The sequence below is a fragment of the Oncorhynchus tshawytscha genome, linkage group LG06 (genome assembly GCF_018296145.1).
Source record: "Oncorhynchus tshawytscha isolate Ot180627B linkage group LG06, Otsh_v2.0, whole genome shotgun sequence".
Taxonomy (NCBI): domain Eukaryota; kingdom Metazoa; phylum Chordata; class Actinopteri; order Salmoniformes; family Salmonidae; genus Oncorhynchus; species Oncorhynchus tshawytscha.
This window is the reverse complement of record NC_056434.1, coordinates 46,761,007-46,788,051: the sequence shown is the minus strand read 5'-3', so window position 1 is coordinate 46,788,051 and position 27,045 is coordinate 46,761,007. Positions and strand designations below refer to the sequence as shown.

The 27,045-nt window shown below is 43.1% G+C and overlaps 1 protein-coding gene across 1 annotated transcript; it reads left to right on the top strand.

Annotated features, from left to right (window-relative positions):
* Positions 1-482: 482 nt before the first annotated feature.
* LOC112252629 (nuclear factor of activated T-cells, cytoplasmic 3) lies at positions 483-25,114 on the top strand. The gene is made up of 10 exons (XM_024424049.2): positions 483-1,175; positions 1,966-2,103; positions 8,278-9,469; positions 9,843-10,005; positions 11,762-11,961; positions 12,746-12,918; positions 14,377-14,517; positions 14,908-14,963; positions 15,075-16,143; positions 23,793-25,114. The coding sequence occupies exons 2-10, from the start codon at positions 2,019-2,021 to the stop codon at positions 23,897-23,899; spliced, it is 3,186 nt and encodes a 1,061-aa protein (XP_024279817.1). The 5' UTR covers positions 483-1,175; positions 1,966-2,018; the 3' UTR covers positions 23,900-25,114.
* Positions 25,115-27,045: the final 1,931 nt, after the last annotated feature.

Sequence of the window (27,045 nt, the reverse complement as noted above, 5' to 3'; positions counted from 1 at the left end):
CATTTTCTAAAAACATGTTTCCACTTTGTCATTATAGGGTATTGTGTGTAGATGGGTAAAAATATATATATATTTAATACATTTTGAATTCAGGCTGTAACAACAAAATGGGGAATAAATCAAAGGGTATGCATACTTTCTGAAGGCACTGCAGTGAATGTGTTAGTCACCCAGGGAGTGTCCCAAGTTAAACCCTGTGAATGTAATGCTTAATAACACTGTTATAGTAATGCATATTACGTAACAATGCTATAATAATGTTTAATAGCTGTGTAATTCACTCATAATAATGCCAAATGACTTAACACAACACTTTCTCTTTTATTATATCCATGCAGGGTGAAGTCAAAGAAAAATGCAGAACAGGCTGCTGCTATAGTATGTCTACGTGTTCTGGGACTGCCAGAGGGGCGGGCGGGTGAAGAGTACTCTGGGTTGGTGGGCAAGAGAAAGAGGGAGGAGAAGAGGAATGAGAAGCCAGATGACGAGGACACCACTGTAGAGTATGGAGCCAGGAAAAGACCCCTGTCTAAAAATCCAAAGGAGCAACAGCTGCGGAAGACAACAGGGCACCAGCTATTCCAACTGGTGTACAGCACCAGACAAGCACAGAGTGATGCTGCACTGTGTAAAATGACTAATGCTTTACGACGGTATGCTCCTTTTTATATTAAATGGTGGCGGATTTGCAGCAGGGGTCAGCTCTTGCCAGGGGGAGTGATTGATACAGTAGCGGCCATATTGTTGTGAGTTTGAGACATTGCCTACAAGAGCAGCGTACTCTGAGTAACTGAGACACTGAGTAACTGGAACTGTCAGCTCTCACCCCAATAGTCAAACATCAATTAGCATGAGGCGTTCCATGCTATTTATTTTCTCTCCTGGATTATTTTGTTTATAGACAACAAGCATGTTTGGTGTTTGTGTGAAGAAGGCATGCTCTACAGGGGATTAAGAAATGGCCCTATTCTTATTTTTTTAAAATTTGATAACCAAAACCGATAATTTGATTTTTTTTTTTTTATCTGGTCAAATACGTAACAAGACAGTATGGCAGTCTACTTGAAATCACACATTCTCCTTATGCTTGCAATACTGAATGTATTCTGCTGTAATGTCACGATAGAAAACCACTTAGCAACTTTCAGCACCACATCATATTGACCAGAAGCAAGGTAATTATTGGTTTTGTTTTATTGTTATTGACAGGAGTGTGTAATAAAAGGTGCCAGAGGAGGGCAGTACAGGAGCTGTATAAAGCTAGTTAGAATTATCAGACAGTATTTATTTTGTAAGGCCCCTTCTATGGGGCCTTTCACAATTGGTGAAAACGTACTTTTTTTGTTGCAGTTTTCATCCTTATAAAGTGGTTGTTGCTCTATCACTGTTAAACTATAAAGGTTGATGATTTGATTGTGGTATGAGTGGTGTGTGTGTCTGCTGTTGGATCACGGATGGTTTATTTGTTTTTAAAACTGTTTGCTTCTAACGAGATAAGTATTCGTATCGTTGATTGATTGCAGTCTCTAGAAATACATTAATTGTCTTGTCAGGTGATTTGATACTCTAAAATGGTTTAGTAGCTTGTAGGCCTACAGTACTCTCTCACCATCTACTTACAGTACGCGGGGTGATGCCGGGTGTAGTATTTTGCTGACGTCATGAACCAAGCTGTCTGTAATGCTTTGTTTGTAATGTGGAAGTTTGGAGTAGACTACCAGCCTACTTTACCAGTCATCAAGAGTAACTACGGTCGAACCATTGTCTGCGTCTTTTCTAGTCCGAGAACTGAACTGGTGATGTATCAAGAGAATATAATAGATTCGTAATAAATGTCGCCTGGAGGGGACACGCATTTAGGAATCGCTTTAGTTATTTACAACTTCGGATAGGCTTCTTGTTGCTGTTTATAGTGTAAACTAAACACATTTTCCTCCTGTTGTATCGTTAACCTTTTGAGTCCAGTTTTGAAACAACCCAGGAATAAAGAACTGTAAAGAACCGACTCGTAAGACCGAATGACTACTGTAAATTGTAGCGGCAATGAGGAACTGGACTTCAGACTTATTTTCGGAGAGGACGCGCAACAGCTAGGCCCCGCAGGTGAGTTTTTATTTTTGTTATTTTTTACAATGTATCCGTATTCCACAAAGCTTTAATAGAATTTTACAAAGTTACCAATTTGGTGCAAATGTTCTGTTTGTGTCGCCTTGGCTAGATTGCGGTATCTGGTCATAGAGCCGAACCACGACTGTAGGCTGCATTCATTGACCAATATCAAATCATATTTTATTGGTCACATACATGGTTAGCAGATGTTAATCTGAGTGTAGCGAAATGTCTGTGCTTCTAGTTCCGACAATGCAGTAATATTTAACAAGTAATCTTAACAAATTCACAACAACTACCTTGTACACACAAATGTAAGGGATGAATAAGAATATGTACATATAAATACAGTGGGGCAAAAAAGGATTTAGTCAGCCACCAATTGTGACAGACAAAATGAGAAAAAAAATCCAGAAAATCACATTGTAGGATTTTTAATGAATTTATTTGCAAATTATGGTGGAAAATAAGTATACTGAAAATAAAGTATGATAAATTACAGGCCTCTCTCATCGTTTTAAGTGGGAGAACTTGCACAATTGGTGGCTGACTAAATACTTTTTTGCCTCACTGTATATGGATGAGCGATAGAGCAGTATATACATATGAGATGAGTGATGTAGGATATGTAAACATTATTAAAGTGCCGTTATTTAAGGTGACTAGTGATACCTTTATTAAGAACATTTATTAAAGTGGCCAGAGATTTGAGTCTGTATGTTGACACAGCCTCTCTATGTTAGTGGTGGCTGTTTAACAGTCTGATGGCCTTGAGATAGAAGCTGTTTTTCAGTCTCTCGGTTCCAGCTTTGATGCACCTGTACTGACCTCACCTTCTGGATGATAGCGGGGTGAACAGGCAGTGGCTCGCGTGGTTGTTAGCCTTGATTATCTTTTTGGCCTTCCTGTGACATCGGGTTCTGTAGGTGTCCTGGAAGGCAGGTAGTTTGCCCCCGGTGATGCATTGTGCAGACCGCACTACACTCTGGAGAGCCTTGCGGTTGAGGGCGGTGCAGGTGCCATACCAGGCACCGTACCAGGCATCTGTAAAAGTTTGAGTGTTTTAGGTGACAAGCCATATTTCTTAAGCCTCCTGAGGTTGCGTCTTCTTCACCACGCTGTTTGTGTGGGTGGACCATTTCAGTTTGTACGTGATGTGTACGCCGAGGAACTTAAAACTTTCCACCTTCTCCACTACTGTCCCGTCGATGTGTATGGGGAGGTGCTCCCTCTGCTGTTTTCTGAAGTCCACGATCGTCTCCTTTGTTTTGTTGACATTGAGTGAGAGGTTATTTTCCTGACACCATACTCTGAGGGCCCTCACCTCCTCCCTGTAGGCCGTCTCGTCTTTGTTGGTAATCAAGTCTACCACTGTAGTGTCGTCTGCAAGCTTGATGAGTGAGTTGGAAGCGTGCATGGCCACGCAGTCATGGGTGAACAGGGAGTACAGGAGAGGGCTGAGAACGCACCCTTGTGGGGCCCCAGTGTTGAGGATCAGCGGGGTGGAGATGTTGTTTCCTACCCTCACCACCTGGGGGTGGCCCATCAGAAAGTCCAGGACCCAATTGCACAGGGCGGGGTCAAGACCCAGGGTCTCGAGCTTAATGACGAGTTTGGAGGGTACTATGGTATTAAAACCTCTCTGGGATCTAGCGTCCCACCTCGCCAACAGCCAGTGAAAGTGCAGGGTGCCAAATTCAAAACAACAAAAATCTCCTAATTAAAATTCCTCAACCATTCAAGTATTTTACACCATTTTAAAGATACACTTCTCGTTAATCCAACCACACTGTTCCGATTTCAAAAAGGCTTTTCGGCGAAAGCAGAACATATCATTATGTTAGGTCAGCAACAAGTCACAGAAAGCATTCAGCCATTTTCCAACCAAAGAGAGGTGTCACAAAAAGCAGAAATATAGATAAAATGAATCACTAACCTTTGACGATCTTCCTCAGATGACACTCCCAGGACTCAATGTTACACAATAAATGTATGTTTTGTTCTATCAAGTTCATATTTGTATCCAAAAACCTCAGTTTACATTGGCGCCATGTTCAGAAATGCCTCCAAAACATCCAGAGAAATTGCAGAGAGCCACATCAAATAACAGAAATACTCATCATAAACTTTGATGAAAGATACATGTTTTACATAGAATTAATGTTAAACTTGTTCTTAATACAACCGCTGTGTCAGATGTCAAAAAAGCTTTACAGCAAAAGCACAATATTCAATCATCTGAGAACAGCGTTCAGCCACAAAAGCAAACCATACACTTACCCGCCAAGTTGTGGAGTCAAAAAAAGTCATAAATAGCATTATAAATCATCACTTACCTTTGCTGATCTTTGTCTGAATGCACTCCCAGGACTTCCACTTACACAAGAAATGTTTGTTTTGTTCAATTACGTCCATATTTATGTCCAAATACCTTTGTTTTGTTTGCGCGTTTAGTTCACTATTCCAAAGGCACAATGCGCGATCGCAAAATCCAGATGAAAAGTCAAAAGAGTTCTATTACAGTTTGTACAAACATGTCAATGTCAGTGGACCTATTGGGGCGATAAGCAAATTGGAGTGGGTCTAGGGTATCAGGTAGGGTGGAGGTGATATGCTCCTTGACTAGTCTCTCAAAGCACTTCATGATGACAGAAGTGAGTGCAACGGGGCAATAGTCATTTTGTTCAGTTACCTTAGCTTTCTTGGGAACAGGAACAATGGTGGCCATCTTGAAGCATGTGTCGGCTATTGTAGCCCTCTACATAACCTAGGCTATCAATTGAGTAGCCAAATAATCCTAGAGTAGCCTACAGATTAAGTTGAATAAGAATGTACTTTTTATATCTTTAAATGTTAGGATTAAGTTCTAACATAAAATACCACACTAGTATTTTATTATTGTACTGTAATCAATGTGCATAACAAGCAGTGATGATTTTAGCATGTAAATCTTGGTGGGGCAATTTTGATTTACATGCATGCCAGCAATGCATGCCACAATACTAAACAATAGATTCATTGCATTATAACGGTGACAAACAGTGCCCACAAACTGTTAGGACCTACATAAAGCTGTCCCAACACCTTACCACTGCTACACCTGGCTATCAGCGGAGCCTTGTCTGGCAGCGAAACAGTTCATTCAGCCTCTTTTACTGCCTTTTAAAAAATATAGCTGATATGGATGACTTGCTTAAACAAATGTGTTTTCTACTGACAATTGAGATGTACAAACTATGGCATAAGGGGACGAAGAGCGGATAAGAGGCAATCCGTAATATCGATTAAGACACGGGCGTAGTCAATATAACGGTTTGTTCAGCACTTTTGAAATGTACAGCGACAGAATTCAGACCAAGTCACAACCATAGGATAAATAAAGGGGGCATAGCTGTAGTCTAGTGGTTAGAGCATTGGACTAGTAACCAAAAGGTTGAAAGTTCAAATTCCCGAGCTGACAAGGTACAAATCTGTCGTTTTGCCCCTGAACAGGCAGTTAACCCACCCTAGGCCGTCATTGAAAATAACAATTTGTTCTTAACTGATTTGCCTAGTAAAATAAAGGTAAAAAAATATAAAAAAATAAGCAGGCAATGGAAGCTCTTACAATATTCAATGATGACTTTTCTCTAAAACAGAATATAGGCTAAATTTGCACCACCAAGTCAGAACAGTAAGTTATGAGGTGAAAAGGGAACAAATTATTAGGGTGAGGAACATGGTCTAATAACAGCTTACTACACAACATACACTTAGTATTACTTTCTTAGCTACAGTTTTCATATCTCCCTGGCATATTACATCATTTATGCAGCAGCATACAAAACGTTTTTGGACTCACCTTGTTGTGCTGTGCTCACTTGAACAGGAAGGTGGCGCGGCCCGAAATCCCGACTTGGAATTCAGAGTTGGATGACCAATTCCGAGTTTGCAGTTGTTTTGAATGTGGCAGAAGTCATGCTGGATTGACAGCATGGCCAATGTATTCAAACTTTTCTGGCCCATGGCGTTACCCCTTTTTTCGTGATATCCAATTGGTAGTTACGATGTTGTCTCATCGCTGCAATTCCCCTACGGACTCGGCGAAGGTCGAGAGTGAAGCCGCACTGCTTCTCGACACACTGCTCGCTCAACCCGGAAGCCAGCCGCACCAGCTTGTTGGAGGAAGCAATGTGAAACCACCACAGAAAGCACGGAGCTAGGCTAAATCCCCTTCAGTTTGGAGCTGCCTTTCTCAAGAAAGCAAAAAGAGACCATGTTTGTATGTGGCTTTATTAACTCAATTATATATTTAGGATATGTGACACGTATTAATGCCAAAATAACATGCAAACAGAATATAAATATATATAATTATGATCTTTTTTATATATATATTTTTTATATTAGCTTAACAGCCCTGAATGACGTGTCACCACTGATAATGACATACCAGACATCTTGAATGACATGGAGTTTATTACACAGTTGCATTTGATTATATTTAATCAGATCCTGGTCCAGTTTACATTTGGATATATGCAAAATCTGAATGTCTCAATATACATTATCACTGTGTAATTTGTCGAGTAAAACACTATTGTATTGACAACTGCCCATTTTGTAATTTGGGGGGTCTTGCACAGAGATTTCAGGAGAAAGGCCTGGGGAAAGGGTCAAATGTCAGTGACATTGGTGTTTGTTTCACCTTGACTAGATTGTGGTATCTGGTCATAGAGCCGAACCACGACTGTAGACTGCATTCATTGACCAATGTGTCGGCTACTGTAGCCCTCTACATAACCTTGGCTATCAATTGAGTAGCCAAATAAGCCTAGAGTAGCCTACAGATTAAGTTGAATAAGAATTTAATTTTATATCTTTAATATCTATTGTAATAGAAGAGAATAAAACATGATAGCCACCCACTCCCTGTTTTCCATTGGCCATTTCTCTTGTCTGTTTCCTTCCTTATTTCCAACTCCTGTAAATGGCACCCGCATCTCAGTCAGGCGCCAACACATTCTACCACCCAGCCAGAGGGGCAGCCAAGCCGGTGTTACATCAGATAACATTTATATTCATTACATTCATTTTGCAAATAAGTCAAGGCGAAGGGCCGTTCTTTTATGTGCTCCATATCGTGGCATCACACAGCCCTTTGACATCTCACCATCTTTGCATTTTGTGTGCAGACCAAGCCAGAGCAGGACAGTGTGTGGTTACGTTTGTCCTTGTGTGAACTAGTGTAGACAGTAGGCTGTGGAGTTTAAAAGTATCGACACGACCACTTATCGCAGGCATTTTCCTGATATTGTTCATGAAGATAGGTAGCCTATACTAGAGAAATGTGAAGTTTGAGGTGAAATAAGTTTGCTAATATGGGTAATTTGGACCATTGATGGCTACAATCATGAAACTAGTAGTAGTAGGATGACTTAGAAAAACATGGTGCACATGAATGTTATAAATGTATCATTCTATTTATTGTTACGGAATAAATGCAGGCAATTTATCATGATATGGACTTTTGTCCATATTGCCAACCAGCTCTAGAAGGCCGCCGCTTTTGTTGCTGTTGCTCAGTTGACACCGGTGATAACGTACAGTTAGTTAGTTGTGTGATTTAGACTGGTGAGCGAGCGCTGCTGTTGTTAATCTATCCACTGCCAAACCGCAGGAGCCCCTGCCAAACAGGTCAATCTCTATGTCTAGTCTTCCCCACAATTTGTGGAGAGACTCTGAAATGGCATTTATGACAACATTCCTAGTGGGTTATGGATGACTAGTCTAGGCTGTCTGTGTTAAAGGATCGATCAAAAGACAGAGTAGTAGATGGTGAGTAGTTGATCAGAGAATTATCATTTGTTTGTCTGTTATCTCCTCTCTGGAGTAATGCAGGGAGCAATGGCACCAATTTTATCTGCTGCTGTATGCCCTAAAGACTAGACACTTTGCATTGAAAATGAACCTCCCCCTCAATTTGCCTACACTCCTATCTAGAACCAAAAAGGGTTCTTTGGCAGGCCCCAAAGGAGAACACTTTGAAGAACCACATTTGGTTCCAGGTTCCCTTTCCAGAGGGTTCTACGTGGAACCCAAAATAGTTCTATCTGGAACCAAAAAGGGTTCTCCTATGGGGACAGCCGCAGGAACACCTTTTTCTAAGTGTCCTTTTTTTATACCCAGGTCCAGACCCTGGTGACAGCACGCCATACTATACCACCCAGTCTATGGTCAATCAGCCTATTGGCCAGGCCCAAGACTTACAACAGAGCCAGCAGCACCACCAGGCTGCTTCTCAACAAGCTCCTCTCCAAACCTATGGTAACTACCACCCCAGCTCCAGCTATGAAGTTCACAGTTCCAGATACTGTCCCATGGGACACCTCCCCAAGGCGTTCGACTGCCCAAGCATCCAGATCACATCTATCAGTCACAGTCACCAAGAGCTGGGCTCCAGCCAGGATGCCGTGCCCATCAGCGGGGCAGACGGCGGGGGTGAGTGCGGTCGTGAACGGTCCTGGTCCAGGGATCACCTCTACCTACCCCTGGACCCCTGTTACAGGGACTCATCGTCCCTGAACCCCAGCCCTTGCAGCAGCCTGTCCTCCAGGAGCTGGCTGTCCGACGTGTCCTCCTGCGAGTCCTTCTCGCACGTTTACGACGACGTGGAGGCTGAACTGAACGAGGCGGCCGCCCGATTCACCATGGGTTCCCCGCTGGCCTCTCCCCTGACCTCCCCTGGCTGCTCCCCACAAGGCCAGGTCGCGGGGGGATTCGGGGTAGAGCTGTGGCAGCAGCAGTACTTCATGAACACCCACTCCCTCTCGCCCCACCAGTCCCCTCGCCAGTCGCCCCGTCAGTCCCCCTGTCACTCTCCGCGCAACAGCGTCACAGACGAGAACTGGCTTAACCCGCGCCCCACCTCCAGGTCCGGCTCAAGGCCCACATCACCTTGTGGTAAGAGACGACACTCCAGCGCAGACGTCTATGGACAGGGACCTTCCCCCTCCCCATCCCCTCATCAGTCCCCCTGCCCCACCCCCAGCCACTCTCCCAGGGGCAGCGTAACAGAGGACACCTGGGCGGTTGGAAGCCCTGGTGCCATGGGGGCCCTTCTGTACAACCTCCCTGAGGTAGACGTTCCCTCCAAAACCAGGAGGACCTCTCAGCAGGCTCACATGGGTTTACTGCATGGACAGGGAGACTCAGGGCTGGTGCCCGAAGACCAAGGCGTCGTGTTGCCTCACCTGGACTCACCTGCAGATGAGTCTGGGTCTACTCTAAAACAGGATGGCCTTTTTGAAGAACTCTTTCTCTCGGTTCCCTCACACTTCACCTGGAACAAACCCAAACCTGGCAACACACCCCTTTTCAGGTTTGTTATTCATAATTACATAAGCATCAATTCTCACGTGTGCTTCATCATGCTATCCACCAGGTGAACACTCATTTCTGCGATCACTCAGCATGGTGCAGACATTGTACTACCATAGCAACCCTAGCAAGGCCAAGGGCCAGGAGATCATAACTAGAGGTGAAGAACAAGATACCAACCCCTATACTGAATGACAGTATGTTTATGAGAAATGATGTCTGGGTTGTAGTCGTTAACGCACACTGTAGCAAACATTCTTGCAATGGAAAATTATAATTTCTTATTGGGCAAGTTCAGGTAATCCCTCCCTGTTTGTCTGTTTTCTTCCATTTGCTACCTAAGTAATATGACCCTGTGTTGCCTTCCCACCCAGGACCTCCTCCCTACCCCCACTGGACTGGCCCCTGCCCAGCCAGTTTGGCCAGTGCGAGTTGAAGGTGGATGTGCAGCCACGGGGCCACCACAGGGCCCACTACGAGACAGAGGGGAGTCGGGGGGCCGTCAAGGCTGCCTCAGGAGGACACCCTGTAGTCAAGGTTAAGAGAAAGTCTTTCCCAACCTCATGACACCAGACCTGGGTCCAAATAGTATTTGCACTTGTAAAGCTCAATCTAGCACAGCTAAAGTATTTAAAGACATACTATTTGAATCCAGGTCTGCATGACAAATGTACAGTTGAAGTCCGAAGTTTACATACACCTTAGCCAAATACATTTAAACTCAGTTTTCACAATTCCTGACATTTAATCCTAGAAAAAATGCCCTGTTTTAGGTCAGTTAGGATCACCACTTTATTTTAAGAATGTGAAATGTCAGGGCTCTGACCAAGAAGATCAATAGTATTGCGCTAAACTTTATGCCTGGTTCACATAACAAGTTGTGTTTTGATAAACTGCTGTTTGCAATTGTAACCTTGAGGTGTCAATCAACGTGTGACATCCTGACATATCAAAGGAGGTGTTCTTGTTACAATGAACTGTCTTGAGTAGGCGTTTTGTGCAATTACTCCCTCCCTGTTATTACTTGAAATTGACATTTATTGAACAATGTTATCAGGGGTTTGTGACACTTGTTCATGTATTAGGCTCAGTAAATATGGGGGGTGACGTAGCTTATTCAAACCCAACCAACCACAAGAGCACTGGCGGCCCTAATCTCGCGCGGTAGTTTCTCGCTCTCTTGCTCTCCTTCTCTGTAAACGACAGATACATGGTAACCCTCAGACAGACAGCCTGTTATTGTAGCCCAACAGCTCTTCATTTAACACAGGCGCGTGCAAGCATGTGTGTGTGTGTACATGTGAGCTTTGTGTTCTGTATATTCAAGTCCACATCAAGCATGGCCTTGGAAGCCATAACTCTAGTAAACAACTAGGCTGTGCTGTGACTCACTACATGAGAGAGGAGGGATCCAAGGTGTATGCATTTAAACCCATGGATGGTCACAGCTCGTACTCTAGTTACTCCAAAGTGCTGCACATACACCAACAACCACACCCTTTGATCTTTTACCATTTTAAGTAGTCTGTGCTCGGGGTATCACACTGGGCATCACACTGGGTATATAACCAGAGCATATCACCTAACGTTTAGCAGAGCACTACTTGCCAGTGGGGCTGGAATACAATCCCTGGATCAGGGCTTAGAGTATCACCTAACATTGAGCAGAGCTCTATTTGCCAGTGGGTACCGTCTAGCAGAGCACTATTTGCCAGTAGGACTGCAGTGGGACTGAACTACCATCTATGGATCAAGGTGCAGCCAGGCTGGAACAGATGCAGGCTGAGATAAGCAAAGCTTCATTGAGGCCTGGCTCTCATGTAATATATACCAGCTAGTTTATTTTGGGGTGGCTTCATTACTCTAGTGTTAAAGCCACACAGCTTCACACTCTAGTCCTCTGTAATGCCACAAGCAGTGTTTCCCTGTACATTGCATCACGTAGGTGTGTTGGACATTCCTCAATCTCAGGCTGGCTCTTCAGGGGCACAACTTATTTTTGGTGACCTCAAATGGTTTGAATTGGGTAATTTCATTGCAGGCAATCCAGGATGTACATTGCATAGCGCAGGTCACATTTTTAGACATTGTCTGGGTGTATTGCTATCAGTACAGAGCTTTGGCATTGGTTTTGCATACTGTTTCTAAACAGACCCAAACACACTTATTCAAATGTACAGTGCAGAGAACAAGAGTGCTCATAAGAAGAAGTGAAACATGGTGTATTCGTGTATTTGTAAATCAAATGTGGTAGAATGCGTATATGATTTCTATGGATTGGTGTCATTTTCAGCTCATTGGATACAACGAGAAGCCAGTCAACCTGCAGATTTTCATTGGAACGGCAGACGATCGGTACTTGAGACCACATGTCTTCTACCAGGTGCACAGAGTAACGGGGAAGACGGTGGCTACTGCTTGCCAGGAAAGCGTAATAAGCAGTACAAAGGTTCTAGAAATCTCTCTCCTCCCCGAAAACAATATGTCCACCAGGTACGGGTCATAACCATGTCATATTTATGTTTTCAAAGCATCACAAGGCTAAAAATAAAACATTTGTGCTTGTGATTTATTGGTATTATGATCTAAAATGCAAAATGGCTTCCACTGTGAATTCTCATCATTTTTGAACGATTTAGAACAGATGATAGCATGTTAAAAATGGGAATGGGTTTTTGTCTCAGAATAAGCATATTTCTACACCTAGAACAAATAGAAACAGACAGAACATAACTATTTTGTCACGGAAATGTGGCATCCTTACATAATAGAAGAATTCAGGCATTATTTTCTTGCACTATCTGATACTTATTGGTCACTATTCAACAAACGACATAACATCATAAAATGACATGTGAAGAATGTGAACTATTTAAAGCATTATGGTCATTCTTTATTAAGGGCGGCAGGCAGCCTCGAGGTTAGAGCGTTGGGCAGTAACTGAAAGGTTGCTGGTTTGAATACCGTTGGGCAGTAACCGAAAGGTGGGGAAAAAATCTGTTGCTGTGCCCTTGAGCAAGGCAATTAACCCTAATTGCTCCAGGGGGGCTGTACAATGCCACCCTGGACATGACCCCACACCCTGCGGGTGTCTCAGGGGGAGTTGGGACAGGCAAAAAAAAAAAAAACATTTCCATTACACACTTGTGTATAACAGGAAAAATATAAGCACCCCCAAAAGTAGGATTATTATTAGCTTACTGTAAATATTAAAATGGAAATGTTTATATGGGCCTTTATATAATGTTGTCTCATGGTTGTATTTCTCCCTCTACAGTATTGACTGTGCAGGCATCCTGAAGCTGAGGAACTCTGACATTGAGCTCAGGAAGGGGGAGACTGACATCGGGAGGAAGAACACGCGTGTGCGAGTGGCATTCCGTGTGTATATCCCTCAGCCCAGCGGCAAGGTCCTGTGTCTGCAAGCTGCCTCTATTCCTGTGGAGTGCTGTGAGTACCTTTTATTCAGTAGGCCGGCCTACATACTGTAGTAATAGTAACAGTCCAAAGTTTGGACACACCTACTTATTCAAGGGTTTTTCTTTATTTTTTACTATTTTCTACATTGTAGAATAATAGTGAAGTCATCAAAACTATGAAATAACACATATGGAATCATGTAGTAACAACAAAGGTGTTAAACAAATCAAAATATATTTTATTTGCGACTGCACTTGAAAAAACTTTAAAAGTTCTTGAAATTGTCTGGATTGACTGACCTTCATGTCTTAAAGTAATGATGGACTGTCATTTCACTTTGCTTATTTCAGCTGTTCTTGGTCTTAGTCTTTTACCAAATTGAGCTATCTTCTGTATACCACCCATACCTTGTCACAACACAACCGATTGACTCAAATGCATTAAGAAGGAAAGAAATTCCACAAATTAACTTATAACAAGGCACACCTGTTAATTGAAATGCATTCCAGGTGACTACCTCATGAAGCTGGTTGAGAAAATGCCAAGAGTGTGCAAAGCTGTCATCAAGGCAAAGGGTGGCTACTTTGAAGAATCTCAAATATAAACTATACTTTGATTTGTTTAACACCTTTTTGGTTACTACATGATTCCATATGTGTTATTTCATAGTTTTGATTTCTTCACTATTATTCTACAATGTAGAAAATAGTAAAAATAAAGAAAAACTCTTGAATGAGTAGGTGTGCCCAAACTTTTGACTGGTACTGTACATGCGTTCAAAGATCCACATACATTATTCATATAGTCCTGAGTTTTTCCCGATTATTGGACTTGACCAGAAATAATCTTTATTTATATAATCTATATTTAGTGTTTGGTATAATAATTAGTTAAAGGCTATAACTTGTGACCAGATCTCCTCTTAAGGATCAGACCCTTTTTTTTCAATTTTCATGACATACCCAAATCTAACTTCCTGTAACTCAGGACCTGAAGCAAGGATATGCATAATATTGATACCATTTGGGAAACAATTTGAAGTTTGTGGAAATGTGAAATTAATGTAGGAGGACATAACACATTAGATCTGGTAAAAGATAATACAAAGCAAAAAAAATTGTGCCATCTTTGAAATACAAGAGAAAGGCCTGAACGTATTATTCCAGCCCAGGCACAATTTAGATTTTGGCCACTAGAAGGCAGCAGTGCATGTGCAAAGATTTAGACTGATCCAATGAACCATTGCGTTTCTGTTCAGAATTTTGTATCAAGACTGCCCAAATGTGCCTAATTAGTTTATTAATACATTTTCAAGTTCATAACTGTACACTTTCCTCAAACAATAGCATGGTATTATTTCACTGTAATGGCTACTGCAAATTGGACTGCAATTTGATTAACAAGAATTTAAGCTTTCTGACAATATCAGATATGTCTATGTCCTTCACTGTTCAATATATGTAATAGTTAAATGTAATTGACTTGCAGCCCAGCGCTCGGCCACAGACCTTCCCCAGATGCAGAACTGCAGTCCCCTCAGCTGCTTGGTCAGTGGGGGTGGGGAGATGGTAATTACTGGCTCCAACATATCCCCCGAGTCAAAGGTCATCTTCCTGGAGAAAGGCCCTGGTAAGAGACGCTGACGCCGCCTTGACTTTATAGAGTTCATAGAAAGGCTAGAGGATACGTTTGGTTTATCCTTGTCCCGAACCATACTCACTTGGATATGTTCTTTCTAGCACCATTCCAGCAACTATAGTAAAGTAGCTTTGCCTTGTGCGAGCCGAACCGGCTCATAGGAGCAAGAGCTCCTATGATCTCAGGGTGAATACTGTAACCACGAGTCCACCGAGTTGGTCCAACAACTATGGTGGTGCATAACCAGGCCAGCACAGTGCAGCTTTACGTGACTTGGCTCAGTAGTGTGAAAAGGGTATAAAAACGATGCCAAAAAAAGGAAAATATTCTTCCATTAACACAATACAACAGTGTGTTAATTGTGATGTTTTATCTCTCCAGATGGACGCACACAGTGGGAAGTTGACGGAAAAGTTATTCGAGACAAGAGTAAAAGAGTAAGTAGAAACCTAAATTATATGATTAAAGTTAGCCTACATGAAATCAACCTCCCAAACCCTGGATCCCTTGAATATATGATAAATCATTTGGAAATATTCTCTTTGCAGTCCAGAATCGTGGTTGAGATTCCTACCTACCACAACACCACTGTGAGCTCTGCAGTCCAGGTGCAGTTCTACGTGTGCAACGGGAAGAGGAGAAGAAGCCAAAGGCAAAGCTTCACATACTTGGCTGGTGCTTCTCCACACCATTATCCCACTGCCAGTGACCATGCAGTTGTGGCTCCTCGGGTGAAGCAGGAGCTCACTGACTCAACCTATCTGTCTACTTGCAACAATCTCCCTGGCCTATATCCAACAAGCAGCAAGCAGAATTCTTCTGACGGGGCCTTCTCTCAGGACAGGCCCTTGTATGGTTCCTCTGGTGGTCACCCTGTGCCTTGTGGTCCGCCCTCCCAGCCAGCATACACTCCCTCAGGCTCCTCGCCTCTTCAGCACTCCCCTCACCTCCACAGCTACAGTCCCAGTATGGGATACCAGCGGATAAGCCCTATGCATACACCTGATTCAATGCCACCCCCTCGGACAAAGCCTGTCTACCAGGCCACACAACATAATGTGCCTTATAGTGGCCAGGCCAGCTCTCCCATGAGACCTGGTCCTGCCGCATTCCAGGTCATTCGACCTCAGTCTGCCCAGCCCAGGCCAGCTGTCTCCAGCCCTCATAGGGAAAGTGTGATGTACCAGAGCCTCATTAGACCTGATCTCTCTGTTGCCACTCTCCAGTCTGCCAGAACCCACACCCAGAATGCAACCCAGCTGCAGTCTCTAAAATACCACTTTTCCCACTCAGACTCTGACCTAGCGGCTCTACAGGCTGAATATAATCTGAGCTACCATTCTGACAAAAACTTGCCTGCTTCGTATTCTCCCACTCCTGGAGTAGTAGCAACCTGCTCCACCTCCCCGTTAGCATCAGCCTCCTCTGGGGGTCCCCTGAGGCACCTGTCCTCCAGCAGCGCTCAGGGGCTGGCCTCTGGTATCGACCCCCAGGAGTGTCCCCCGGCACCCCATTCCCTCTTCTCAAACGACAGAGGGAGGGTGAACATCAAGCAGGAACCAGAGGAGAAGCTGCCTCTTGGCTCCATGGGACTCCAGGAGATCACACTAGATGATGGTAAGGGGCTCATATGATACTTCTGGCCATGTAGTGTATGTGGACACCCCTTCAAATGAGTGGATTCGGCTATTTCAGCCACACCCATTGCTGACAGGTGTATAAAACAAAGCACACAGTCATGCAATTTCGATAGACAAACACTGGCAGTGGAATGGCCCGTACTAAACCAAATCAAATTGTATTTGTCACATGCGCCAAATACAACAGGTGTAGTAGCCCTCACAGTGAAATGCTTACTTACAAGCCCTTAACCAACAATGGAGTTTTAAGAAAATACCAAAAAACTGTAAGAGATAAGAAAAGCAAATAATTAAGGAGCAGCAGTAAATGACAAAAAGCGGGGCTATATACAGGGGGGTACCGGTTCAGAGTCAATGTGTCAATGCGGTGGCACCGGTGTCGAGGTAATTGGTGTAATTATGTACATGCAGGTAGGGTTAATAAAGTGGCTATGCATAGATAACACAGAGTAGCAGCAGCTTGGGGGTGGGGGGTGTAAGTAGTCTGGGTAGCCATTTGATTAGCTGTTCAGGAGTCTTATGGCTTGAGGGGAGAAGCAGTTTAGAAGCCTCTTGGACCTAGACTTGGTGCTCTGGTACCGGTTGCCGGCGATCTTATCGTTGTCGGTGATCAGGCCTACCAATGATCTGGCCCCCCTGAGGGGCCCCTGTGTTGAGGATCAGCGTGGCGGATGTGTTGTTACCCACCCTTACCACCTGGGGGCGGCCCGTCAGGAAGTCTAGGATCCAGTTGCAGAGGGAGGTTTAGTCTAGTCATTAGCTTAGTCATGAGCTTTGAGATCACTATGGTGTTGAACGGTGAGCTGTAGTCAATGAATAACATTCTCACATAGGTGTTCCTTTTGTCCAGGTGGGAAAGGGCAGTGTGGAGTGCAATAGAAACTGCATCATTTGTGGATCTGTTGGGGCAACATACAAATTGGAGTGGGTCTAGGGTTTCTGGGATAATGGTGTTGATGTGAGCCATTACCAGCCTTTGAAAGCACTTCATGGCTACAGACGTGAGTGCTATGGGTCGGTAGTCATTTAGGCAGGTTACCTTAGTGTTCTTGGGCACAGGCACTATGGTGGTCTGCTTGAAACATGTTGGCATTACAGACTCAGACAGGGAGAGGTTGAAATTGCCAGTTGGTCAGCGTATGCTCAGAGTACACGTCCTGGTAATCTGTCTGGCCCAGCTGCCTTGTAAATGTTGATCTGTTTAAAGGTCTTACTCACATCAGCTGCATAGAGTGTGATCACACAGTCATCCAGACAAACTGATGCTCTCATGCATGTTTCAGTGTTACTTGCCTTGAAGCGAGCATATAAGTTATTTAGCTCGTCTGGTAGGCTCGTGCAACTGGGCAGCTCTCGGTTGTGCTTCCCTTTGTAGTCTGTAATAGTTTGCAAGCCCTGCCACATCCGACGAGCGTTGGAGCCGGTGTAGTACGATTCGATCTGAGTCCTGTATTGACAGTTTGGCTGTTTGATGGTTCGTCAGAGGGCATAGCAGGATTTCTTATAAGCTCCTGGGTTAGAGTCACGCACCTTGAAAGCGGCAGCTCTGCCCTTTAGCTTGGTGCGAATGTTGCCTGTAATCCATGGCTTCTGGTTGGTGTATGTACGTACAGTCACTGTGGGGACAATGTTCTCGATACACTTATTGAAAAACCCAGTGACTGATATGGTGTACTCCTCAATACCATCGGAAGAATCCTGGAACATATTCCAGTCTGTGCTAGCAAAACAGTCCTGTAGCTTAGCATCTGCATCATTTGACCACTTTTTTTGAAGAGCTCAGGGACTTTCAACATGGCCCCGTCATAGGTTGCCACCTTTCTGACAAGTCGGCTCATAAAATGTCTGCCCTGCTAGAGCTGCCCCGGTCAACTGTAAGTCCTGTTATTGTGAAGTGGAAATGTCTAGGCGCAACAACGGCTCAGCTGTGAAGTGGTAGGCCACATAACAGAACAGTACCGCTGAAGTGCGTAGTGCAACTCTCATTACTAAGCTCCAAACTGCCTCTGGAGCAAGGTCAGCACAAGAACTGTTCGTTAGGAGCTAATGAAATGGGTTTCCATTGTCAAGCAGCTGCATACAAGCCTAAGATCACCATGCGCAATGCCAAGCGTCGGCTGAAGTGGTATAAAGCTCGCCCCCATTGGACTGTGGAGCAGTGGAAACACGTTCTCTGGAGTGCCCGAATCACTCTTCACCATTGGCAGTCCGACGGCTGAATCTGGGTTTGGCGGATGTCAGGAGACCGCTACCTCCCCAAATGCATAGTGCCAACTGTAAAGTTTGGTGGAGGAGGAATAATGTTCTGGGACTGTTATTCATGGTTCGGGCTAGGTCCCTTAGTTCCAGTGAAGTGTAATCTGAACGCTAAAGCATAGAATTACATTCTAGACGATAATGTGCTTCCAACTTTGTGGCAAAGCGAGGTCCATACATAAATGGTTTGTTGAGATCGGTGTGGAAGAACTTGACTGGCCTGCACAGAGTCCTGACCTCAACTGACCTCAAAAAGTTGTTTTATAGTCTTATATGCATAATTTTAACCAAATGTTATTGTTCACAATGCATATTATTGCCCACAATATTTGTTTAGTAATGTCAATGCATATTGTTGTCCACAATACTTCTTTAGTAATGTCATCCATGTGAATATCGAAGACCCCGTGAAACACAGCCTTGGGATTTATACATAGGCCTCCATCAAACCCGATCATTCTCATCAAATCCCATATTTCTTTATTTCTGTAATATTTCACTAAAAGGTGTTCTAAATTCTGTTCATCATGACAATTGGGCATAAGACACAATTTACTTTTGTCAAAACAACTCCAATTTACTACAGCATGCACTGGTAAACATCGTATGGAAATCAACCAGAAAAAAAGATCACTTTATAAATAGTTTTGTTCAATAGACTGTTCCAGTTAATATTTCATTGTCTGAGAGACCCGATCATTGTCTGAGAGACCAGATCATCACCACACCGAAAATCCCCACATAATATCGCACACATAAATAGCCCCTAGTTTCATAAATAATAGCTTTTTCTTAGATGCTGTGTATAAATTTATCCCTGTTATTTTCGTTTCCTCTAAAGAAGCAGTCCAGTATTAACTAATCGATGTCTGCCAAAAGCTAATATTCTCAGCTCATTTAGATTATTTGCTTACCTTCTACTGGGGACTTGGTTTCTCATTTTTCTTTTTAACTTGGCTTTGGATTGAACTGCGTTTGGAAGTGTAAACGGCGTAACTAACTCTTGCGGGGAAAGGGAGCAGGGGTTGGAAGGAATCTGTCTCTCTCTTTCAGGGGTCGGGGGATCAGTACTGAAGTCTGACTCGTTCGCGTCCTCAAAGGATTCTTCTTCCTTGCTCTCACTGCAGCTGGACCTGGAGGATTGGATACTCTAGTTGACACCTTCCTGGGAGACCTGGTCTCCTTCACTTTCGTATTCAGCTCCCTCAGCTTCTCTTGCATTCACTGGCACTTGCCTCTCAGCTGTGCTTTGACCTGTAGTGGTGACCTCGCGCTCTGCCGTGGCGTGGTGGATGGAATTCACTGTTGAGGTTGGTGGCTATGTCTCCTCTTCCGGCTCTTCCTCTGGGCTGGATTGGGGACCAGCCCTCGCTTTGTAGGCATAAGACTGGGGACACTTGCAGAAGTCGTGGCCCTCTTTTCCACACAAGGTGCACTTGCTTGGAGACTCACAGTCCCTGGATTTGTGTCCAAGGTCTCCACATCTCCCAACACTTCACCTCTGGGCAGTCCTTGACATGGTTGTCCAGCCCCTGGCAGATGTAACACCGAGGGGTTTGTCCAGGGAAGGAGATCTTCCCCTTGTACGGGTCAAGGGATATTGAGTTAGGGATTGTTATCGACTGCCCACTTGTGGTTTTGCGCACTTTGTACTTGCGTACTCCATACCATATCCCGAACTTATCCACCAGTTTCACTGCAGGTTGTAAAATAGTGCAATACCCATTTAGAAACAGTTCGACGTCATGATCTGGAACTCTTCCCGTCCAGAACTTTACAAAGACCATCTTGACGTCCAGCACAATGGAGGACTCCACTGTCCCGTCCTTCTAATTTGTGGCTGTCTCTTGGGCTAAATGGACTCCAGGAAGCGGCGTAATGGGGGTTCTTCCTTAAAGACGGGCTGTAAATCTCTCCTGTTCGGAAATGCAATGAATCAGTAAACATCAACTGCACAAATCTAATTGGATTGGAATAAGAGTGTCTCTCTAACATAGTCGCAACTTGGTGCATCGAGATTGACGGTGTATTTTAATCTTGCCCAGTATTGACCAAAACGAGCAACATATGTCGACCACGGATGAGCCATACAGCTCTGACAGCTCGGGACTACAAAATGATTATTATGGGAGATAATTGATCTATACTTTGGTTTGTCATGGACAACCGCGATGATCGGCCAGACATCGTGTGTTCATCCAAAATCGAATCCAAGTGAATCCAAAACATTACACTGTTGGTTTCATGTGTCTCCAAGTGGCCACACGCCTCTCCGAAAGTGTGCACAGTTCCTAAGTCATTTCAATGCACTTTTTTTTTGTTCTTCTAGCTGTGCCGTTGAGGAACTAGCGCACACTTGTAGTTGTTTTGTTTGGAACACAACCCTGCAATCACACAATCACTGTTGTTTTCCCAATCCAAAAAAACGGCCCATTATAAATCACAATTTGGGTCAGGTGTTCTGCTGCAAACTTTCTTTACAATAGACAAACATAGGCACATTCTGTTCAGAACAACCCAGGGCATGAAGCCATGTCATCTAGTAACTGTACATTGAACATAGTGATCATAAACGCTGACACTGTATAGGACATGAGTTTTATGATTATGGAAATGTGAAGTGCACATTTGGACTCACGGGTGTTTGGCTTGCTTGTATTGCATCATAGCTGTATTTATTATAATCCCCAACGTCTCATCTTTCAAAGTACATCGAGTCCTCTTAATTTACAGCATTTTCCTCACTCTTTCAACAGTTTGCTAATGTTGTCCAAATAGCGGGAGAGATGGAGGTAACTTCTAGTCATGTGCCGTGCTCAAGTTCAGAACGGCTGTCAGTCAATAACCATACAGCTCTGTGAAGCACAGAGCCTGAGCTTTGACATCATTTATAGCATGTTCCTGTACAGCCACTGTCTAATTTAGGTTCTGATCAGTGCCCCAATCTGCCATTTTCAACCCGTATACTGGTAGGAATGTAAAGGGGAACTGTCAATTATCTAAAAACTAGTAAAACCCACATGTTTTCATATTGTAGCTTAGATCCTACTTTACATCACCTAAGGTTTTTGTTGTGCCTGCCATCGGTTGAGACACTTGCTCTTGAATACAGGTTTGATGTCATTTCAATCATAGAAATATAATTCTTAGAATGGACCTATCCATTCAGACCACTGCAATTTAGCTGGTACACCATTGAAATTGTAATTGAATTAACATTTTATCTTCTAATTACTACCACAAAGATGGCCGCCAGTCCACCCACTGTCGAATGTCAACTTCAATGGTCATGTGATTTCTATTATTTATATTTCGAGGATCGTAGTAGGTTTCTTATGGAGGATGGACAGTATAATTTAAAAGAACAGATATTCCCATTCAAGTCAACATTCTCTGATGTGTGGACCTCCCATCAGCTTTGTGGTACCATTTTAGTACATTTATGAGCCAAAACATGACACCCACTCTGTATTCAAGAGTATGTTGTGTCTCCGCCGATGGCAGGCATAACAACCTCAGATTATGTAAAATAGGGTCTAAACTACAACATATGTGAATTATGAATAAATCTGAGTACTCGTTTTTAGATAGTTGACGTTTAAGTTTTTTTTAAATACCACAAAAAAAAATGTCTTCAATAGTATGACAACTCTTGTTTGTAAGCTTTTAAATGATATCAATCTCAACCATTTATCTTTTCCAGTGATGTAGACATGGACGCCTCGTGGTATGGTGGGGTATACAAAATAGGTCAACTTTTAGAACCTTTATCTCCAAGAAATCACTTTCTGAGCACTTCTACCTTGGGCAAATATGTATGGGAGGTTTCATTCAAATCAAAAGAGGTGCTGTCAAAAAGTGATTGAATTCATATGGATTTACCCAGCTTAAAAGTAGGGCTGGCTGTAATTACAGGCCTTTAGGGGCCAGGCGATGAACCATAAAGCTCTCAGGATCTCACCATGCCGACCTGATTTTTTAATTAATCACCTCGCGCTGGCCGGACTGTGTTTGTCCCGACAACACAGTCACTGTGGCCCAGTATTCTTGTCACCATATGCCCACTAGGTCTTTGTTTGCTCCTCTACAGGGCTGCATGGCTGCCAGCCCATGTGTGTGCATTTGTGTGTGCGTGCATGCATACGTGTGTGTGCACTTGTGCACATACTGTATGTGTGTATGCGTGCATTATGATGTAGGTTAATTATAGGCAGAGGCCCGGATTGCTAGCTAAGGAGATGACACTTTTTACTGTGTGTATGTTAGTATAGCCTACAAACTCTAGTCACATAGAGGAGGCTAAAGATACCTTGCATGCTAATCTCCTTCAGTTACCATCTGTGGCACAGCTGTTACAGGGCAGTAATGACAGACAGGCTTTCATAAGACCCCCCCCCACTACATACGGCTTGAAAATAGGACCCCTGGCCTGAGCTGGGTGGAAGGGTCCTCTTTGAACTTGACTTTCACCCTACAGTGTTTCTGCAACTCTGATACTTAAATTAAGAAACAGCGAGTTTATGTCTCATTAGGTGAGATAGGATAATCATTTAATTGAAAGGATTTAATCAATTTGTAATTTCAAATTAAAGTGATTTTATTGATGTACAGTTGTGGGATCTTTTAGTTTCAATGATTTTGTTTTTCTTAATGACTAATTAAGAAGCTGTCGGAGTTCCTGTTAGTCTATTGGTTGAAAAAAAACAGGGACTGGTTATTTCCGTTCCCTCAGTGCTAGCCTGTTTGTTTACATGTGTTGTCTATCATCTACCCTCATACACGGCTCGGGTTGCAAACACACCTTTTCATGGAAAGGCTATGAGTACGGTGTATATGTGACCATTTGATCCATGTGTTTTTGTTGCACTGTAGGGAATATAAATAGACATCACAAATGCAGACTGGAACCTCAGCCTTCGACATGGATCCCACCCTTTGATAAAGCTCCAAAATGTGTTCTCACCATTCAGCCATCTCTAACCTTTAGACCAGGCCTCAATCCTTGTTGTTTTTTTCATCATGCGTGACATCTGCAGAGGGAGACTGTTAAAACTAAAAGAAAGCAATGTGTATCAACAATGCATGGTATTCAACGTCTGTTCCACATTGGTTCATGTCAAAATAAGTAAATTATACATTTAGCGTTACAACAAACTGTGCACACACACTGGTTGAAACAACGTTGATTCAGCCCGTGTGTGTGCCCAGTTTTTTCGTACTGCAAAAATGTATAATTGACTTATTTTGCCGTTTTCCGTTTGGTTTAGATTTAGAAGATTGGCAATGCTGCCCTCAGATGGCTGAAACAACTATAAAGTAAGACACGACAAGAGCCTTGAAACTAAACCCCGGTGTGTCTGTCTTTTGCAGTGAATGAGATCATCGATAGAGACATATCTCAGCTCGGTGGCGGAGCAGCAGAGTCCAATCAACCAGAACAGGATACTTATGGATGGGATACTGTGATACTCCAGTGATAATGTTCTTCCATTCTGTGGCCTTCATTCGGTTTCTATTAATCATCATCATTACTCAGGACAGGAGTTGAATTGTGTTATCTATGCATTTGGCGGTTCTATTACTAACTGATCACAATATTGACGGCAAAACCCGTTGTGGTTTAACTGGTGCAATTAATCCAGTTGCTGGTAATACATACACCTGTGGAGGTGGTTAGGCTGTAGAGAATGTAACCACTGGGCACAGATGTCAATTCCACGTCTATTCCACGTTGGTTCAATGTCATTCCATTGAAATGACGTGGAAACAACATTGACTCAACCAGTGTGCCCGGTGGGTATGGCTGTTTGTTTGCTTATCTAACAGTTCAGGATTTTCAAGTCAAACTAAAATATATTTTAAGATGGAAATACTTCTCATACCAAAGATGTTTTATTTGTTGCCCTTAAGGCACAGCTGAAATATGACAACTAATTGTCTGTAAATGCATGAAAATTACGTATTTGGTGTTGAAAGAACATTGATGTCAATGAAGAGGCTGAAAAAGGCCAAATACCAAATGCTGTGTTAATTTAATATTTATTGGTGAAATACATTCGATTTAAATTTATTTTTGATACTGTAGCTCTTGCAGTTGTATGATTCTTTAGAATAATGATACATTTTCATAACCTTCTAATGCCTGGTATTGTATGCCTATTTTCTATTTTAGTTTCCAAAGAATGTACAGTATATTATCCAGATTTATATGATACTTTGGCAGTATGCTTAGGTGTGAAGTAGCTATATCAAAGTCAAAGTTATAATGAACAAAAATATAAACACAACATGCAACAATTTCATTGATTTGACCGAGTTACAGTTCATATGAGTATATCAGTCAATAGAAATACAATACAATTGTTTGTTGTCCGTAGCTTATACCTGCCCATACCATAACCCCACCACCATGGGGCACTTTGTTCATAATGTTGACATCAGCAAACCGCTTGCCCGCATGACTCCATACACATACGTGGTCTGCGGTTGTGAGGCCGGTTGGACATACTGCCAAATTGTCTAAAAGGACATTGGTGGCTTATCTTGGCAAAGGTGAGATGTTCACTAACAGAAATAGGATTTTTGTGTATGGAACATTTCTGGGATCTTTTATTTCAGCTCATGAAACATGGGGGACCAACACTTTACATGTTGTGTTTATATTTTTTTCAGTGCATTTCATCAGGTTTTTGTTCAATTAAAAAAAAAAAAGCAATTAATAAGCCTATTCTCTGTGTATCTGTGAGTGGTTTTGAAAACATACAAAAGGAGGGGGTAGGTGTGGTTATACATTTGAAGTTGGACATTTACATACACCTTAGCCAAGTACATTTAAACTCAGTTTTTCACAATTCCTGACATTTAATCCTAGTACAAATGCCCTGTCTTAGGTCAATTAGGATCACTACTTTATTTTAAGAATGTGAAATGTCAGAATAGTAGTACAGAGAATAATTTATTTTTAGCTTTTATTTCTTTCATCACATTTCCAGAGGGTCAGAAGTTTACATACACTCAATTAGTATTTGGAAGCATTGCCTTTAAATTGTTTAACTTGGGTCAAACGTTTCAGGTAGCCTTCCACGAGCTGGGTGGATTTTGGCCCATTCCTCCTGACAGAGCTGGTGTAACTGAGTCAGGTTTGTAGGCCTCCTTGCTCGCACACGCTTTTTCAGTTCTGCCCACAAATGTTCTATGGGATGGAGATCAGGGCTTTGTGATGGCCACTCCAATACCTTGACTTTGTTGTCCTTAAGCCATTTTGCCACAACTTTGGAACTATGCTTGCGAACTATTGTTTGTACGGATGAACGTGGTACCTTCAGGCATTTGGAAATTGCTTCCAAGGATGAACCAGACTTGTGGAGGTCTACAATTATTTTTTTGAGGTCTTGGCTGATATCTTTTGATTTTCCCATGATGTCAAGCAAAGAGGCACTGAGTTGGAAGGTAGACCTTGAAATACATCCACCAATTGACTCAAATTATGTCACTTAGCATTGTCATGTCATTAAAGCCAATGACATAATTTTCTGGAATTTTCCAAGCTGCACAGTATGTAAACTTCTGACCCACTGGAATTGTGAAACAGTGAATTATAAGTGGAAAAATGAACAACACCTAACCAAAAAAAAAGAAGCTAACATGAAATTTGTGGAGTGGTTGAAAAACGAGTTTTTTTTTTTTTTTCCCCCCCTTTTTCGCGGTATCCAATTGTTGTTAGTAATTACTGTCTTGTCTCATCGCTACAACTCCCGTACCGGCTCGGGAGAGACGAAGGTTAACACTCCAACCCGGAAGCCAGCCGCACCAATTTCTCGGAGGAAACACCGTGCACCTGGCTACCTTGGTTAGCGCGCATTGCGCCCGGCGATGAGACAAGGATTTCCCTACCGGCCAAACCCTCCCTAACCCGGACGACGCTAGACCGATTGTGCGTCGCCCCATGGACCTCCCGGTCACGGCTGGCTGCGACAGAGCCTGGGCGCGAACCCAGGGTCTCTGGTGGCACAGCTGGCGCTGCGATGCAGTGCGCCATCCGGGAGGCTCCGGAAAACGAGTTTTAATGACTCCGACCTAAGTGTATGTAAACTTCTGACTTCAACTGTACATACTCTCTCAGCCATTTTTCCCACTGGATCAACACATGCACGATGTTGCAACACACAGGAATGGGAGAACATTTAGGTATCATGCATGACCCTGAAGGAGAGCCCTGTGACAACATGTTAACTAGAGAGCTCTCTGATCCAAAGGCTCCGAAACCGGAAGTATGTCAACATTCCAGTACCGGAAGATGGAAACTCAAAGAAATTGTTAATTGCAAGGGAGGATGGTCGACACTAGACGGCAATCCTGTGTATATTAAGACAGCGCGGACCCCGGCGTGAGATATAGCTCGGGAAAAGAACCTCAATCCAGGAATGAGAAATGTGTTGTACTCCAAATAGCACCATAACCCAACTGTTACACTGAGAAGATTGAACCACTGCTATTTGCCGATAACGTTATCAACGTGAACGAGTTGTCATATTATGTTTTTAATCCTCTGCCTGGTAGCTAGCTAGCCCCTTAGTCTTGGGTTGCTAGCTAAAATGTTAATATACCTGTGGTCCATACCTAC

Coding starts and splice junctions, on each gene's coding strand:
- LOC112252629 (XM_024424049.2), top strand. CDS start 2,019: ATGACTACTGTAAATTGTAGCGGCAATGAGGAACTGGACTTCAGACTT. Junction 9,470..9,842: donor GGCAACACACCCCTTTTCAG/GTTTGTTATTCA, acceptor CTTCCCACCCAG/GACCTCCTCCCTACCCCCAC. Junction 14,518..14,907: donor CTTCCTGGAGAAAGGCCCTG/GTAAGAGACGCT, acceptor TTATCTCTCCAG/ATGGACGCACACAGTGGGAA.